Consider the following 16,034-nt stretch of genomic DNA (forward strand, 5'->3'; position numbering starts at 1 on the left):
ATTCATCAAATTCATTTAATTTCATTCTAATTTTTCTGTATCTGCTGTGTTGTATTTGCAGTACTTTGAGTACTTTGATTTCTTTATATACCGCTACTTTATTTACACTATATAAAATGTAAAAGCTTCGCCTTTGGAAAAAGACAAGTCTTGGGAAACCAGAAACTTGCTATATCCTTCGACCCCACATAGGAACCTTGATGGGAAACAAAAATTACTATGCTATAACCATGAATTTGTTGTGTAAGCCTGTTCGTTATAAAATACTATATTTAATTGTGTTTGTTATAAAATACTATATTTAATTCATGTCTGTCCTGGCTCATTAAGATGATCGCAAGTTTTGCTGAAATGTCTTTCTGACATACCTACGAACTGTAAACATTTTATTTGTCAAGTCTACTGTAGTTGGTATTATTTGTTAAGTTTACTGTAGTTGGTATTATTTGTTAAGTTTATTGTAGTTGGTATTATTTGTTAAGTTTACTGTAGTTGGTATTATTTGTTAAGTTTATTGTTGTTGGTATTATTAGTTAAGTGTATTGTAGTTGGTATTATTTGTTAAGTTTATTGTAGTTGGTATTATTTGTTAAGTTTATTGTAGTTGGTATTATTTGTTAAGTTTATTGTAGTTGGTATTATAAGTTAATGTTAATGTAGTTGGTATTATTTGTTAAGTTTACTGTAGTTGGTATTATTAGTTAAGTTTACTGTAGTTGGTATTATTTGTTAAGTTTACTGTAGTTGGTATTATTTGTTAAGTTTATTGTAGTTGGTATTATTTGTTAAGTTTACTGTAGTTGGTGTTATTAGTTAAGTTTACTGTAGTTGGTATTATTTGTTAAGTTTACTTAGTTGGTATTATTTGTTAAGTTTACTGTAGTTGGTATTATTAGTTAAGTTTATTGTAGTTGGTATTATTTGTTAAGTTTACTGTAGTTGGTGTTATTTGTTAAGTTTACTGTAGTTGGTATTATTTGTTAAGTTTATTGTAGTTGGTATTATTTGTTAAGTTTACTGTAGTTGGTGTTATTAGTTAAGTTTACTGTAGTTGGTATTATTTGTTAAGTTTATTGTAGTTGGTATTATTTGTTAAGTTTACTGTAGTTGGTATTATTAGTTAAGTTTACTGTAGTTGGTATTATTAGTTAAGTGTATTGTAGTTGGTATTATTAGTTAAGTGTATTGTAGTTGGTATTATTTGTTAAGTTTACTGTAGTTGGTATTATTTGTTAAGGTTATTGTAGTTGGTATTATTTGTTAAGTTTACTGTAGTTGGTATTATTAGTTAAGTGTATTGTAGTTGGTATTATTTGTTAAGTTTACTGTAGTTGGTATTATTAGTTAAGTGTATTGTTGTTGGTATTATTAGTTAAGTTTACTGTAGTTGGTATTATTTGTTAAGTTTACTGTAGTTGGTATTATTTGTTAAGTTTATTGTAGTTGGTATTATTAGTTAAGTTTATTGTAGTTGGTATTATTTGTTAAGTTTATTGTAGTTGGTATTATTTGTTAAGTTAATTGTAGTTGGTATTATTAGTTAAGTGTATTGTATTTGGTATTATTAGTTAAGTGTATTGTAGTTGGTGTTATTTGTTAAGTTTACTGTAGTTGGTGTTATTTGTTAAGTTTACTGTAGTTGGTATTATTTGTTAAGTTTACTGTAGTTGGTATTATTTGTTAAGTTTACTGAAGTTGGTATTTTTAGTTAAGTTTATTGTAGTTGGTATTATTTGTTAAGTTTACTGTAGTTGGTATTATTAGTTAAGTGTATTGTAGTGGGTATTATTTGTTAAGTTTACTGTAGTTGGTATTATTTGTTAAGTTTACTGTAGTTGGTATCATTTGTTAAGTTTATTGTAGTTGGTATTATTAGTTAAGTGTATTGTAGTTGGTATTATTAGTTAAGTGTATTGTAGTTGGTATTATTTATTAAGTTTACTATAGTTGGTATGATTTGTTAAGTTTACTGTAGTTGGTATTATTTGTTAAGTTTATTGTAGTTGGTATTATTAGTTAAGTTTATTGTAGTTGGTATTATAAGTTCAGTTTATTGTAGTTGGTATTATTAGTTAATGTTATTGTAGTTGGTATTATTAGTTAATAAGTTCAGTTTATTGTAGTTGGTATTATTAGTTAATGTTATTGTAGTTGGTATTATTAGTTAAGTTTACTGTAGTTGGTATTATAAGTTAATGTTATTGTAGTTGGTATTATTTGTTAAGTTTACTGTAGTTGGTATTATTTGTTAAGTTTATTGTAGTTGGTATTATAAGTTAATGTTATAGTAGTTGGTATTATTTGTTAAGTTTACTGTAGTTGGTATTATTAGTTAAGTTTATTGTAGTTGGTATTATTAGTTAAGTTTATTGTAGTTGGTATTATTAGTTAATGTTATTGTAATGTTATTGTAGTTGGTATTATTTGTTAAGTTTATTGTAGTTGGTATTATTAGTTAAGTTTACTGTAGTTGGTATTATAAGTTAATGTTACTGTAGTTGGTATTATTAGTTAAGTTTATTGTAGTTGGTATTATTTGTTAAGTTTATTGTTGTTGGTATTATTAGTTAAGTTTACTGTAGTTGGTATTATAAGTTAATGTTATTGTAGTTGGTATTATTAGTTAAGTTTACTGTAGTTGGTATTATTTGTTAAGTTTATTGTAGTTGGTATTATTTGTTAAGTTTATTGTTGTTGGTATTATTAGTTAAGTTTACTGTAGTTGGTATTATTAGTTAAGTTTATTGTAGTTGGTATTATTTGTTAAGTTTATTGTTGTTGGTATTATTAGTTAAGTTTACTGTAGTTGGTATTATTAGTTAAGTTTATTGTAGTTGGTATTATAAGTTAATGTTATAGTAGTTGGTATTATTTGTTAAGTTTACTGTAGTTGGTATTATTAGTTAAGTTTATTGTAGTTGGTATTATTAGTTAAGTTTATTGTAGTTGGTATTATTAGTTAATGTTATTGTAATGTTATTGTAGTTGGTATTATTTGTTAAGTTTATTGTAGTTGGTATTATTAGTTAAGTTTACTGTAGTTGGTATTATTTGTTAAGTTTACTGTAGTTGGTATCATTTGTTAAGTTTACTATAGTTGGTATTATTAGTTAAGTTACTGTAGTTGGTATTATTTGTTAAGTGTATTGTAGTTGGTATTATTAGTTAAGTTTACTGTAGTTGGTATTATTAGTTAAGTTTATTGTAGTTGGTATTATTTGTTAAGTTTATTGTTGTTGGTATTATTAGTTAAGTTTACTGTAGTTGGTATTATTAGTTAAGTGTATTGTAGTTGGTATTATTTGTTAAGTTTATTGTAGTTGGTATTATTTGTTAAGTTTATTGAAGTTGGTGTTATAAGTTAATGTTATTGTAGTTGGTATTATTTGTTAAGTTAATTGTAGTTGGTATTATTAGTTAAGTTTATTGTAGTTGGTATTATTTGTTAAGTTTATTGTAGTGGGTATTATTTGTTAAGTTTATTGTAGTTGGTGTTATTAGTTAAGTTTATTGTAGTTGTTGGTATTATTTGTTAAGTTTACTGTAGTTGGTATTATTGTAGTTACTGTAGTTGTTTATTGTAGTTGGTGTTTATTGTTAAGTTTACTGTAGTTGGTTGTATTATATTAGTTAATGTATTGTAATGTATTATTGTAGTTGGTATTATTAGTTAAGTTTACTGTAGTTGGTATTATTAGTTAAGTTTACTGTAGTTGGTATTATTAGTTAATGTTATTGTAATGTTATTGTAGTTGGTATTATTTGTTAAGTTTATTGTAGTTGGTATTATTAGTTAAGTTTACTGTAGTTGGTATTATTAGTTAAGTTTACTGTAGTTGGTATTATTAGTTAAGTTTACTGTAGTTGGTATTATTAGTTAAGTGTATTGTAGTTGGTATTATTAGTTAATGTTATTGTAGTTGGTATTATTAGTTAATGTTATTGTAGTTGGTAAGGGCCTTTTCTGTCTGTTGATTTCCTTTTGACTTACAATGTCTGATGTACAGGTCTGAGAGAACATGGACGAGATTGGGCCGCCATCGCCTCTATGGTAGCCACCAAAACCGAGGCACAGTGCAAAAACTTCTACTTCAACTACAAGAAGAAATTTAACCTTGAGTCTATTATACAGGAGCACAAGGAGCGGGTAAGTGGCCGAGATCAGGGGCGCCAGTTTTTGTACATGTATAAGTCACATTCCAGATTTCCAGGTAAAAGATTAGTACACCGGGAAGTACAGTTAATTAGTAATGATGTTAGAATATTTGATTGACATGATTTATAAAGGTGTTTGTGTAGTGTATCATTAGGCTTTAAATGTAAAACAATGGATTACATGTTGTATACTAGGTAGGCCTTGTCATAAATCAGGTGAAACATACTTTTGATTCAGTTTTACCCCCGCAACTAAGTTAAGGAGGGGGTATACATGTACTGGAATCGGGTTGTCTGTCTGTCTGTCTGTTGACACAACTTAATGTCCAACAAACTCCTCCTAAACTACTTGACAGATTTTGATAAAATTTGGTACACAGAACCCTGACATAAAGGGGAGTTGAGTAAACTATATAGGGTTCTGCAATGTCTCCTATTAATGGAGTTGATCCAAATTTGTGCAGTGGGGGTATTAGTCAGCCACTTTGGCGACAGTTCTAGTTATTGTTGTGCCAAGTATTTTATTATAGAAATGGGGAGGCGTTATAAGAACTTCCTGAGCTGAAACAGCATTAGCATTAGTGGTCATTTAAGTGTATGCCTTTGATTCGGAGGACTAGAGAGCTAAACTCCCCAGAATAAAACCACCAACCAACTGGTAAACATCTGCCTATTGGTGGAGTTAAAAAATGACCAAATTTTAACCCCGATTCCTGTTAAAGAATGAAAACCAGTTCCTGATATTATTTTGTGAGCAAACACAAGTCATATTTATTTTCTTTTCTGTATTTGTACATCAGAGGGTTATCTGCCCTTGTGGTTAGGTAATGATTGGTCATTTGATCATAATTGTTACGTCCTATTTTTCAGAAAAATCTGACGTAATTTGTACACATGAACTGACAACGTAAATACTGACGTAATTTGTACACATGAATTGACAATGTAAATATGGACGTAAATACTGACGTAATTTGTACACATGAACTGACAACATAAATACTGACGTAATTTGTACACATGAACTAACATTGTAAATACTGACGTAATTTGTACACATGAACTGACAATGTAAATACTGACGTAATTTGTACACATGAACTGACATTGTAAATACTGACGTAATTTGTACACATGAACTGACAACATAAATAGCAATACTCACAAGCAAGGGTAGATAACTCTGTTATATGCAAAGGCAGGATAGAAAACTCATCTTTCCATTAAATCGTGATGTGTGCTACATTTACCATAAGATCATGTTCAAACTCTTGTTTGTTTGCCTATAATAAATACAACCTTTCGTGAAGTCACCAACATGTATTTAATTATCAGGTAATAGGTTCAACCTTTCATAAAGTCACCAACATGTATTTAATTATCAGCTAATACGTACAACCTTTCGTAAAGTCACCACCATGTACTTAATTATCAGCTAATACGTACAACCTTTCGTAAAGTCACCAACATGTACTTAGTTATCAGCTAATAAATACAACCTTTCGTAAAGTCACCACATGTATTTAATTATCAGCTAATACGTACAACCTTTCGTAAAGTCACCAACATGTATTTAATTATCAGCTAATAGGTACAACCTTTCGTAAAGTCACCAACATGTATTTAATTATCAGCTAATAAATACAACCTTTCGTAAAGTCACCACATGTATTTAATTATCAGCTAATAAATACAACCTTTCGTAAAGTCACCACATGTATTTAATTATCAGCTAATACGTACAACCTTTCGTAAAGTCACCAACATGTATTTAATTATCAGCTAATAGGTACAACCTTTCGTAAAGTCACCAACATGTATTTAATTATCAGCTGTACAACCTTTCGTAAAGTCACCAACATGTATTTAATTTTAAGATAAGTACAAAAAACAATAAAATTAAACTCTCTATAGGCACACAAACTTGTGTAAATATCATATACTGTAAAGCATGGAAGTTTCATTGTGTACTAACTCAGCAGGCTGAAAAATGTTTTAACAGCGCAAAACCATGAAACTACAAATGAAAATTTCATGTTCTACAGTCCAGCTGAATCTCGCTATCTCAAACCATTTATCACTAAAAACACATTAAAATTTGTTCACAGTGTTTTCTTTTTAGACCAATTAGATTTCATACCTGAGATTAGATTTCAATTTACTCATCCCCCATAAAGTCACATATGAATTCTTCTATCTCCTTGGCTGGAATAATTCATTATGAAATAACAGGGATGAATGGGTTGACTCTGATAAATACCTTTAGATGTTGAGGTAGTGATGTTCAACTGTTTATCAGAACTTCTGATTTTCATTATCGTTGTTTCATTCTTCATCTTCATTTTTCTCTCCCTCTTTGCCCCTCAATAGCAAGAAGATGCTAAATTAAAGGTAAGACACTATACTTCTTAGTATAGTTACTAACAAACATTTAGAGGATTTCAGCTGCCATGGTAACCAGATCACTATATACTACATAAGTCATTACTGTACAGTTGCTAAAATTCGTGGGGGATTGAATTTCGCTTACCATAACACAACATTAGATACACCACAAAATTTATCAAAATCATGGTACCACATATTATAGTCTATAGTAAGAATGATGCTTAAAATGGTTAAAAAGATAATTGGCGAAAATAAACAATAGGTCCAAAACAGTAAATTGTGAAATTTTACACACGCAAAAATTAACAACTATACAGTATTCTCAAAACTCAGTCTGATGATATGACATAGGAATGCCAAATTCACACATGATTAATTTTTTTCAAGTTTTATGATTGGTCGAAAATTAGAAATTGTATGATTCAGCTGAAAATTGCTATATAGCGGTTTTAAAAGTTGACCAATGCAATCATGGTTATAGTTTTCAAGATATCAAAGGTTATTTAGTTACCATGGTTACCAAAGGAAATATGATAATGAAACAGGAAATTGTGTATGAATCACTAATGAGCATATCATAGTGTCAACATCTGGTTGCCATGGTCACCACCATATTGTAGCGGGGATATTAGTTTAGCTTACTGGTTTAGATAGATTAATGCAGTGATGCCTATATATTATAACTAATCCTTTCTGTCTGTTTAAAACAAACTATAACATTGTTATTGATATAAAAACTTCAGATAAAAAAAATAGTTATAACTTCAAAACAAATATTGTCAGAATTTTAAAGTCAGCATTTTAATGTGTTTCCAAAATTGTCAGATTTGATTTTTTTGCATGCAACTCTTTATTAGTACTTCACTATTAATAACCATTCACAATATTTCCATTGTCATGTTTCATGTTCCGCACTCAATTTTAATGGCAAATACATTGTTCCAGCATCATGGATCCAGGTGGTAGGCTTTAAAGAAGAGACCATTAAGACCAGTTTTATTAGGTCACCTGAGACGAAGTTTACATTTTCGACTTCTTCTCCAAAACTGCTGAAGCAATTTCAATGAAATTTTGCACAAACCTTCTAAGGCATAAGGCCAATCAAAATTGTGAATTGTATGGTCCCCACCCCCCAGGGGGCTGTGGGAGGGGCCAAAAGGGGTAAAATTGAGTAAAATTTCAAAAATCTTCTTCTCTACTCACAGATGTGGTAGAATCAAATACTCTTCATAGATAGAAAGGTCTTAAGGTCCTTTACAAAAATTGTGAATTATATGACCCTGGGGTCTCTAGTTTCCTCCTGGGGAGGGGGTTAAGTTTACTATACTTTATATTGAGAAAACACATTTTTGCGCATTATTTGGTCATTTGTAATAGGAAATGAGTCAAATGTTGTCAGAATTATCAGTATGAGATGGCCATTTAATCCTATTAACAAATTTTCTATAACTGACCCCCAGGGGCCTTAGAAGCGGGGTCAAAAGGGGTCAAATAGGCTAAAACTTCAAAAATCTTCTGCTGAAATTCAAGATATGGTAGAATCAAATACTTTTTATAAATAGAAAGGTCTTAAGGTCCTTTACAAAAATTGGGAATTATATGACCCTGGGGTCTCACGTTTCCCCCTGGGGAGGGGGTCAAGTTTACTATAGTTTATATAAGGAAAACACATTTATGAGCATTTTTTGCTCAATTTTCATGGAAACGAGTCAAACTTGGTTAGAATTATTAGCCTGAGATAGCATTTTAATATCATATCCACATTGGTTCTGGCCGACCCCCTGGGGGCAGAGGGGCGGGGCTTAAAAAGGGTCAAATAGGCTAAAACTTCAAAAATCTTCTTCTGAAATTCTGGAAATGGTAGAAACAAATACTTTTCATAAATAGAAAGGTCTTAAGGTCCTTTACAAAAATTGTGAATTATATGACCCTGGGGTCTCCTGTTTTCCCTTGGGGAGGGGGTCAAGTTTACTATAGTTTATATAGGGAAAACACATTTATGAGCATTTTTTGCTCAATTTTCATTGGAAACGAGTCAAACTTGGTTAGAATTATTAGCCTGAGATAGCATTTTAATATCATATCCACATTGGTTCTGGCCGACCCCCTGGGGGCAGAGGGGCGGGGCTAAAAAAGGGTCAAATAGGCTAAAACTTCAAAAATCTTCTTCTGAAATTCTGGAAATGGTAGAAACAAATACTTTTCATAAATAGAAAGGTCTTAAGGTCCTTTACAAAAATTGTGAATTATATGACCCTGGGGTCTCCTGTTTTCCCTTGGGGAGGGGGTCAAGTTTACTATAGTTTATATAGGGAAAACACATTTATGAGCATTTTTTGCTCAATTTTCATTGGAAACGAGTCAAACTTGGTTAGAATTATTAGCCTGAGATAGCATTTTAATATCATATCCATATTGGTCCAGGCAGACCCCCTGGGGGCAGAGGGGCGGGGCCAAAAAAGGTCAAATAGGCTAAAACTTTAAAAATATTCTTTTAAAATTCTGGAAATGGTATAATCAAATACACTTTATAGATATGAAAAGGTCTTAAAGGATTTGTGCAGTCAAAAATGATAATTTCAGTTTATGCTGGAAATGGCTTTATTAGCACGTGTAGAAACCTCTCCGTGCCGCGCGCGACCGGAATAACCCGTAAGAAGTCGATATCGAGGTCCAAAATTCTGGCCGCCCGATTATGCATATTTTCTAGCTCTAAACCGTGTGACGTCACAATAGTCCGTGGTTTATAGCTGTACTATAACTGGTATGCTATCACTTACATCGACGGTCACAGGAAAAGCCGATCAACGATTTTTTTATGATTACTTTTGAGTGAAATTAATTGTACAATAACCTTGGCTCGAATGTACAACTAAAAGAGTGAAATTCGATGTTTCAAATACTTTCATTTATGCTCTAATAGCAGGTATCTTCATGTAATTATGAAAGAAAATCCACACAGAAATAAAAGATTCGTATTTTTTGTCGAGGAGTTCAGCAACGAATAAGCTTTAATTAGATAATATTTTCCTATAGTCTGTATCTTTGATACATTGTGAATTACAAAGTTTGTGACTGTAAAATGAAATTTTTACGTACATGTAGCAATTTAAGAAATCCTTGATTAAAGTATTGACGTACGTACACACCGATGATTCATCATTACAAACATTGTGTTGTGTGTTTCTAACCGAAGAAATTGAGATACATTTATTACAATACCGTAAAACGTTTCAACATATGGTAGAAAGAATTTATTTTTGATATTATAAAAGATCTAAATATTGAGATATTAAACAAAACAAACTATTTTTTCAGACCGTGCGGTCGCTTTCAATTTTTAATCGATATACGAGTAGATACTCCGATATAGATATATAATTAGCCATGTCTTTAGTTTGATGGTTATGTAATACCTGGACCAGGATGTTGTTTACCTGTACACAACGCCATTCATCGAACTCACCTGTAATTACCTGGCCGCGGGCAATTTGCTATTCGGTGGACTATATCGGGTATTTGCTATTGTCTTACTGTCAATCAGGTTAGGACATCTGTTAATTGATTGTGATTTGAATTATGGAAACCCAGTACATCTATGCTCTAGGTTTTTTATTCAAGTTTTTCAAGTTTTTTTATTTTCCAAATGCAATACAGCATATAGGTTTAACCAATACATAAATTTTTATTGTCACCTCCATTTTTAAAATGAAGATGTAAAAGCAAATGGAAATAAAATATCCCTGATCATACCTAGGATATATATATGTCGTACACAGGTAAAACAATAATGGAAGTTGACTTATTCAGAAACAAAAATGGTTCTGAGAACTATTTCAACTAAAGATTAAACTTTAAACATTATTCCAGTCTAATACTGTAATTACGGAATCGTGGCATATCTATATAGCAATCTACCGTAATTTCTAAGGTATTAGTAAAACTTCTAAGCATGTATTATCACATTTTCGAATCTACATGTATAGTCATACAAGAAGGGTTACAGCATTACCACACTAATAATATATATTAATATACTTATTTTAATATCACTTAGTACATTTTTGAAAAGGTACAAGATATTATATCTATTTATTATGCCTGTATACAAGTAATTTCATTTTTCATTTGAACATTATATGTGGTTACTTTTTGAATTATACGATAAATGTTCAAATATCATACTATTAAATTTTGGTATGATATACAAAAGGATCGACAATGAATATACTATTTTAACAATTTAGTATGATTTTGTAAAAATGAATTTAAATCTACACTTATACTGTAATTAAGAAACATATATCAGAAATATCATTGATGTATTTCTGCTTTTTAGTAAACGTTTAAGTTTCAAAGGCAACAATATAGATATACATTTTATTTTCGGTATAAGTTCGGTACTGTTACTCCAATATCACATAACTGATAACCGTCCAAATTTTATTTTTACTCAAAAACTGTGCCGTGTTTGCATCGTTGTGGCAGAAGTTTGAAATAAAAACATGGATTCTAGATATATTCATGCTAAATTTTGGGATTTTACTCGTAAAAAGATAGCGTTACATTATACTGTTTTTTATTACACTGAAATTTACATAATATGCTATCTAAATATTTTAGTCCAGACTGATCCGAACATCTTATTGATATCGCTATCGAATTGGACTGATTATCTAATCTAAAGTTAGATATATTCTTGTTTGAATGTTTGAAATGGTGTAAATGGAATGTTTTGAAACTGAAAATATCTTCATCATAAGGTAGAATAACCATTTACTCGAAAAACTCAAATTGTAGATCTAACGTATACATGTATGTGCTGTATAGATGTATAGTACTAGGCTTACCTTGTGTAGCCCCGGACTACTGTGACATCACAAGACCACGTGACCGCCTAGCTCATTATCTCTGAACCGTAGTCGACACTACCCGTAAATCACAACCAAAACCAACCGATAGCGCTAAAAGCTAGGCGATTCGTTGGGTGGGACTTAATTTTTCATTCATCCAAAGCAATATCCTGACGTATTATCAAAAAAAAAAATTTTGGCTGCACAAATCCTTTAAAGTTTGTTTATAAAAATTGTAAATTATATGACCCTGGGGTCTCCTGTTTCCCCTTGGGGAGGGGGTCAACTTTACTATAGTTTATATAGGAAAAACACATTAATGAGCATTTTTTGCTCAATTTTCATAGGAAATGAGTCAAACTTGGTTAGAATTATTAGCCTAAGATAGCATTTTAATATCATATCCACATTGGTCCTGGCTGACCCCCTAGGGGCAGGGGGGGTGGGGCTAAAAAAGGGTCAAATAGGCTAAAACTTCAAAAATCTTCTAAAATTCTGGATATAGTAGAATCAAATAATTATAGATGGAAAGGTCTTCAGGTGTTTTATAAAAACTGTGAATTATATGATCTTGGGATCTCATGTTACCCCCTGGGGAGGGGTCAAGTTTACTTTAGTTTATATAAGAAAAACATATTTGTGAACATTATTTGCCCAATTTTCGTAGGAAATTAGTCAAACTTGATTAGAATTATTAGCCGAAGATATAGCATTTTAACATCCATATCCGTCCTTGATGACCCCCTGGGGGACCAGAGGGGCAGGACCAAACAGGGTCAAATTGATTAAAATTTCAAAAATACCTCTAAGTTCACAGGTTTGATGGAAGCAAATACTCTTCATAGTCTAAAAAGGTCAAATTTATAAATCACTGACCAACTTCAAGGCCCAGCATATAGTGTTTATATGTCTTTAATTTGTTTCATTATTTGTTTCATTATATATTCTAACTCAGGTGACCGTTAAGGCCCATGGGCCTCTTGTTATAGAGAGTACAATGTAATGATAGTAACAGCTTGTCTAAATGTGTTAAAACTTGATAATTACATCAGAGCAATCTGTTATCCTGTCAGTGTGTCACTACCACATGTCAAAGTGTCACTACCAAATGTCAGTGTGTCACTACTCCCATGTCAGTGTGTCACTACTCCCATGTCAGTGTGTCACTACTACATGTCAGTGTGTCACTACCGCATGTCAGTGTGTCACTACCACATGTCAGTGTGTCACTACCACATGTCAGTGTGTCACTACCACATGTCAGTATGTCACTACCACATGTCATGGCATCACAACCACATGTCAGTATGTCACTACCACATGTCAGTGTGTCACTACCACATGTCAGTGTGTCACTACCACATGTCAGTATGTCACTATCACATGTCAGTATGTCACTACCACATGTCAGTGTGTCACTACTGCATGTCAGTGTGTCACTACCACATGTCAGTATGTCACTACCACATGTCATGGCATCACAACCACATGTCAGTATGTCACTACCACATGTCAGTGTGTCACTACCACATGTCAGTGTGTCACTACCACATGTCAGTATGTCACTATCACATGTCAGTATGTCACTACCACATGTCAGTGTGTCACTACCGCATGTCAGTGTGTCACTACCACATGTCAGTGTGTCACTACCACATGTCAGTGTGTCACTACCACATGTCAGTATGTCACTACCACATGTCATGGCATCACAACCACATGTCAGTATGTCACTACCGCATGTCAGTGTGTCACTACCACATGTCAGTGTGTCACTACCACATGTCAGTGTGTCACTACCACATGTCAGTGTGTCACTACCACATGTCAGTGTGTCACTACCACATGTCAGTGTGTCACTACCACATGTCAGTGTGTCACTACTGCATGTCAGTGTGTCACTACCACATGCCAGTGTGTCACTACCACATGTCAGTCAGTGTGTCACCACCACATGTCAGTGTGTCACCACCATATGTCAGTGTGTCACTACCACATGTCAGTGTGTCACCACCACATGTCAGTAACTTATATTGTAGATAATATCAATACCACATGTCAGTACGTCACTATCACATGTCAGTGTGTCACTACCACATGTCAGTGTGACACTACCACATGTCAGTGTGTCACTACCACATGTCAGTGTGTCACCACCATATGTCAGTGTGACACTACCACATGTCAGTGTGTCCCCACCACATGTCAGTTACTTACATTGTAGATAACATCACTACCACATGTCAGTAACTTACATTGTAGATAACATCGCTACCACATGTCAGTGTGTCACTACATGTCAGTGTGTCACCACCATATGTCAGTGTGTCACTACCACATTTCATTGTGTCACTACCACATGTCAGTGTGTCACCACCGATATGTCAGTGTGTCACCACCGATATGTCAGTGTGTCACTACCACATGTCATTGTGTCACTACCACATGTCAGTGTGTCACTACCCCATGTCAGTGTGTCACTACCACATGTCAGTGTGTCACTACCGCATGTCAGTGTGTCACTACCACATGTCAGTGTGTCACTACCACATGTCAGTGCATCACTACCACATGTCAGTGCATCACTACTACATGTCAGCGTGTCACCACCATATGTCAGTGTGTCACTACCACATTTCAGTGTGTCACTACCACATGTCAGTGTGTCACTACCATATGTCAGTGTGTCACTACCACATGTCAGTCAGTGCATCACTACCACATGTCAGTGTGTCACCACCACATGTCAGTGTGTCACTACCACATGTCAGTGTGTCTCTACTACATGTCAGTGTGTCACTACCGCATGTCAGTGTGTCACTACCGCATGTCAGTGTGTCACTACCGCATGTCAGTGTGTCACTACCACATGTCAGTACGTCACTACCACATGTCAGTACGTCACTACCACATGTCAGTGTGTCACTACCACATGTCAGTGTGTCATTACCACATGTCAGTCAGTGCATCACTACCACATGTCAGTCAGTGCATCACTACCACATGTCAGTGTGTCACCACCACATGTCAGTGTGTCACTACAACATGTCATTGTGTCACTACCACATGTCAGTGTGTCACTACCACATGTCAGTGTGTCACTACCACATGTCAGTGTGTCACTACCACATGTCAGTGTGTCAATACCACATGTCAGTGTGTCAATACCACATGTCAGTGTGTCACTACTACATGTCACTGCGTCACTACTACATGTCAGTGCGTCACTACCACATGTCAGTGTGTCACTACCACATGTCAGTGTGTCACTACCACATGTCAGTGCATCACTACCACATGTCAGTGCGTCACTACCACATGTCAGTGTGTCACTACCACATGTCAGTGCATCACTACTACATGTCAGTGTGTCACCACCACATGTCAGTAACTTACATTGTAGATAACATCAACACTACATGTCAGTAACTTATATTGTAGATAATATCAATACCACATGTCAGTACGTTACTACCACATGTCAGTGTGTCACTCCCACATTTGAGTACGTCACTACCACATGTCGGTGTGTCACTACCACATGCCAGTGTGTCACTACCACATGTCAGTGTGTCACTACCACATGTCAGTGTGTCACTACCACATGTCAGTCAGTGTGTCACCACCACATGTCAGTGTGTCACCACCATATGTCAGTGTGTCACTACCACATGTCAGTGTGTCACCACCACATGTCAGTAACTTATATTGTAGATAATATCAATACCACATGTCAGTACGTCACTACCACATGTCAGTGTGTCACTACCACATGTCAGTGTGACACTACCACATGTCAGTGTGACACTACCACATGTCAGTGTGTCACTACCACATGTCAGTGTGTCACCACCATATGTCAGTGTGACACTACCACATGTCAGTGTGTCACCACATGTCAGTTACTTACATTGTAGATAACATCACTACCACATGTCAGTAACTTACATTGTAGATAACATCGCTACCACATTTCAGTGTGTCACTACCACATGTCAGTGTGTCACTACATGTCAGTGTGTCACCACCATATGTCAGTGTGTCACTACCACATTTCATTGTGTCACTACCACATGTCAGTGTGTCACTACCACATGTCAGTGTGTCACCACCGATATGTCAGTGTGTCACTACCACATGTCAGTGTGTCACTACCCCATGTCAGTGTGTCACTACCACATGTCAGTGTGTCACTACAACATGTCAGTGTGTCACTGACAACATGTCAGTGTGTCACTACCACATTTCAGTGCGTCACTACCACATGTCAGTACGTCACTGCCACATTTCAGTGTGTCACTGCCACATGTCAGTGTGTCACTACCACATGTCAGTGTGTCAATACCACATGTCAGTGTGTCACTACTACATGTCAGTGTGTCACTACCACATGTCAGTGTGTCACTACCACATGTCAGTGCATCACTTCTACATCTCAGTGTGTCACCACCACATGTCAGTAACTTATATTGTAGATAATATCAATACCACATGTCAGTTCGTTACTACCACATGTCAGTGTGTCACTCCCACATTTGAGTACGTCACTACCACATGTCGGTGTGTCACTACCACATGTCAGTGTGTCACTACCACATGTCATTGTGTCACTACCACATGTCAGTCAGTGTGTCACTA

General features: G+C 34.2%; 2 protein-coding genes across 5 annotated transcripts in view; one reads left to right on the forward strand and one right to left on the reverse strand.

Annotated features, from left to right (window-relative positions):
• The window catches only part of LOC138331040 (aspartate--tRNA ligase, mitochondrial-like), a 669,399-nt gene that overhangs the window by 487,699 nt on the left and 165,666 nt on the right, over positions 1–16,034 (reverse strand). The window lies entirely within an intron of this gene.
• LOC138331033 (filaggrin-like) overlaps positions 1–16,034 on the forward strand; it is a 58,681-nt gene that overhangs the window by 22,769 nt on the left and 19,878 nt on the right. Inside the window, exons 4-5 of the mRNA XM_069278487.1 lie at positions 4,008–4,147; positions 6,526–6,546. Of these exons, the coding sequence (XP_069134588.1) occupies positions 4,008–4,147; positions 6,526–6,546 (161 nt within the window). The remainder of the gene's footprint in view (positions 1–4,007; positions 4,148–6,525; positions 6,547–16,034) is intronic.

This window comes from Argopecten irradians, chromosome 9 (assembly GCF_041381155.1).
Source record: "Argopecten irradians isolate NY chromosome 9, Ai_NY, whole genome shotgun sequence".
Taxonomy (NCBI): domain Eukaryota; kingdom Metazoa; phylum Mollusca; class Bivalvia; order Pectinida; family Pectinidae; genus Argopecten; species Argopecten irradians.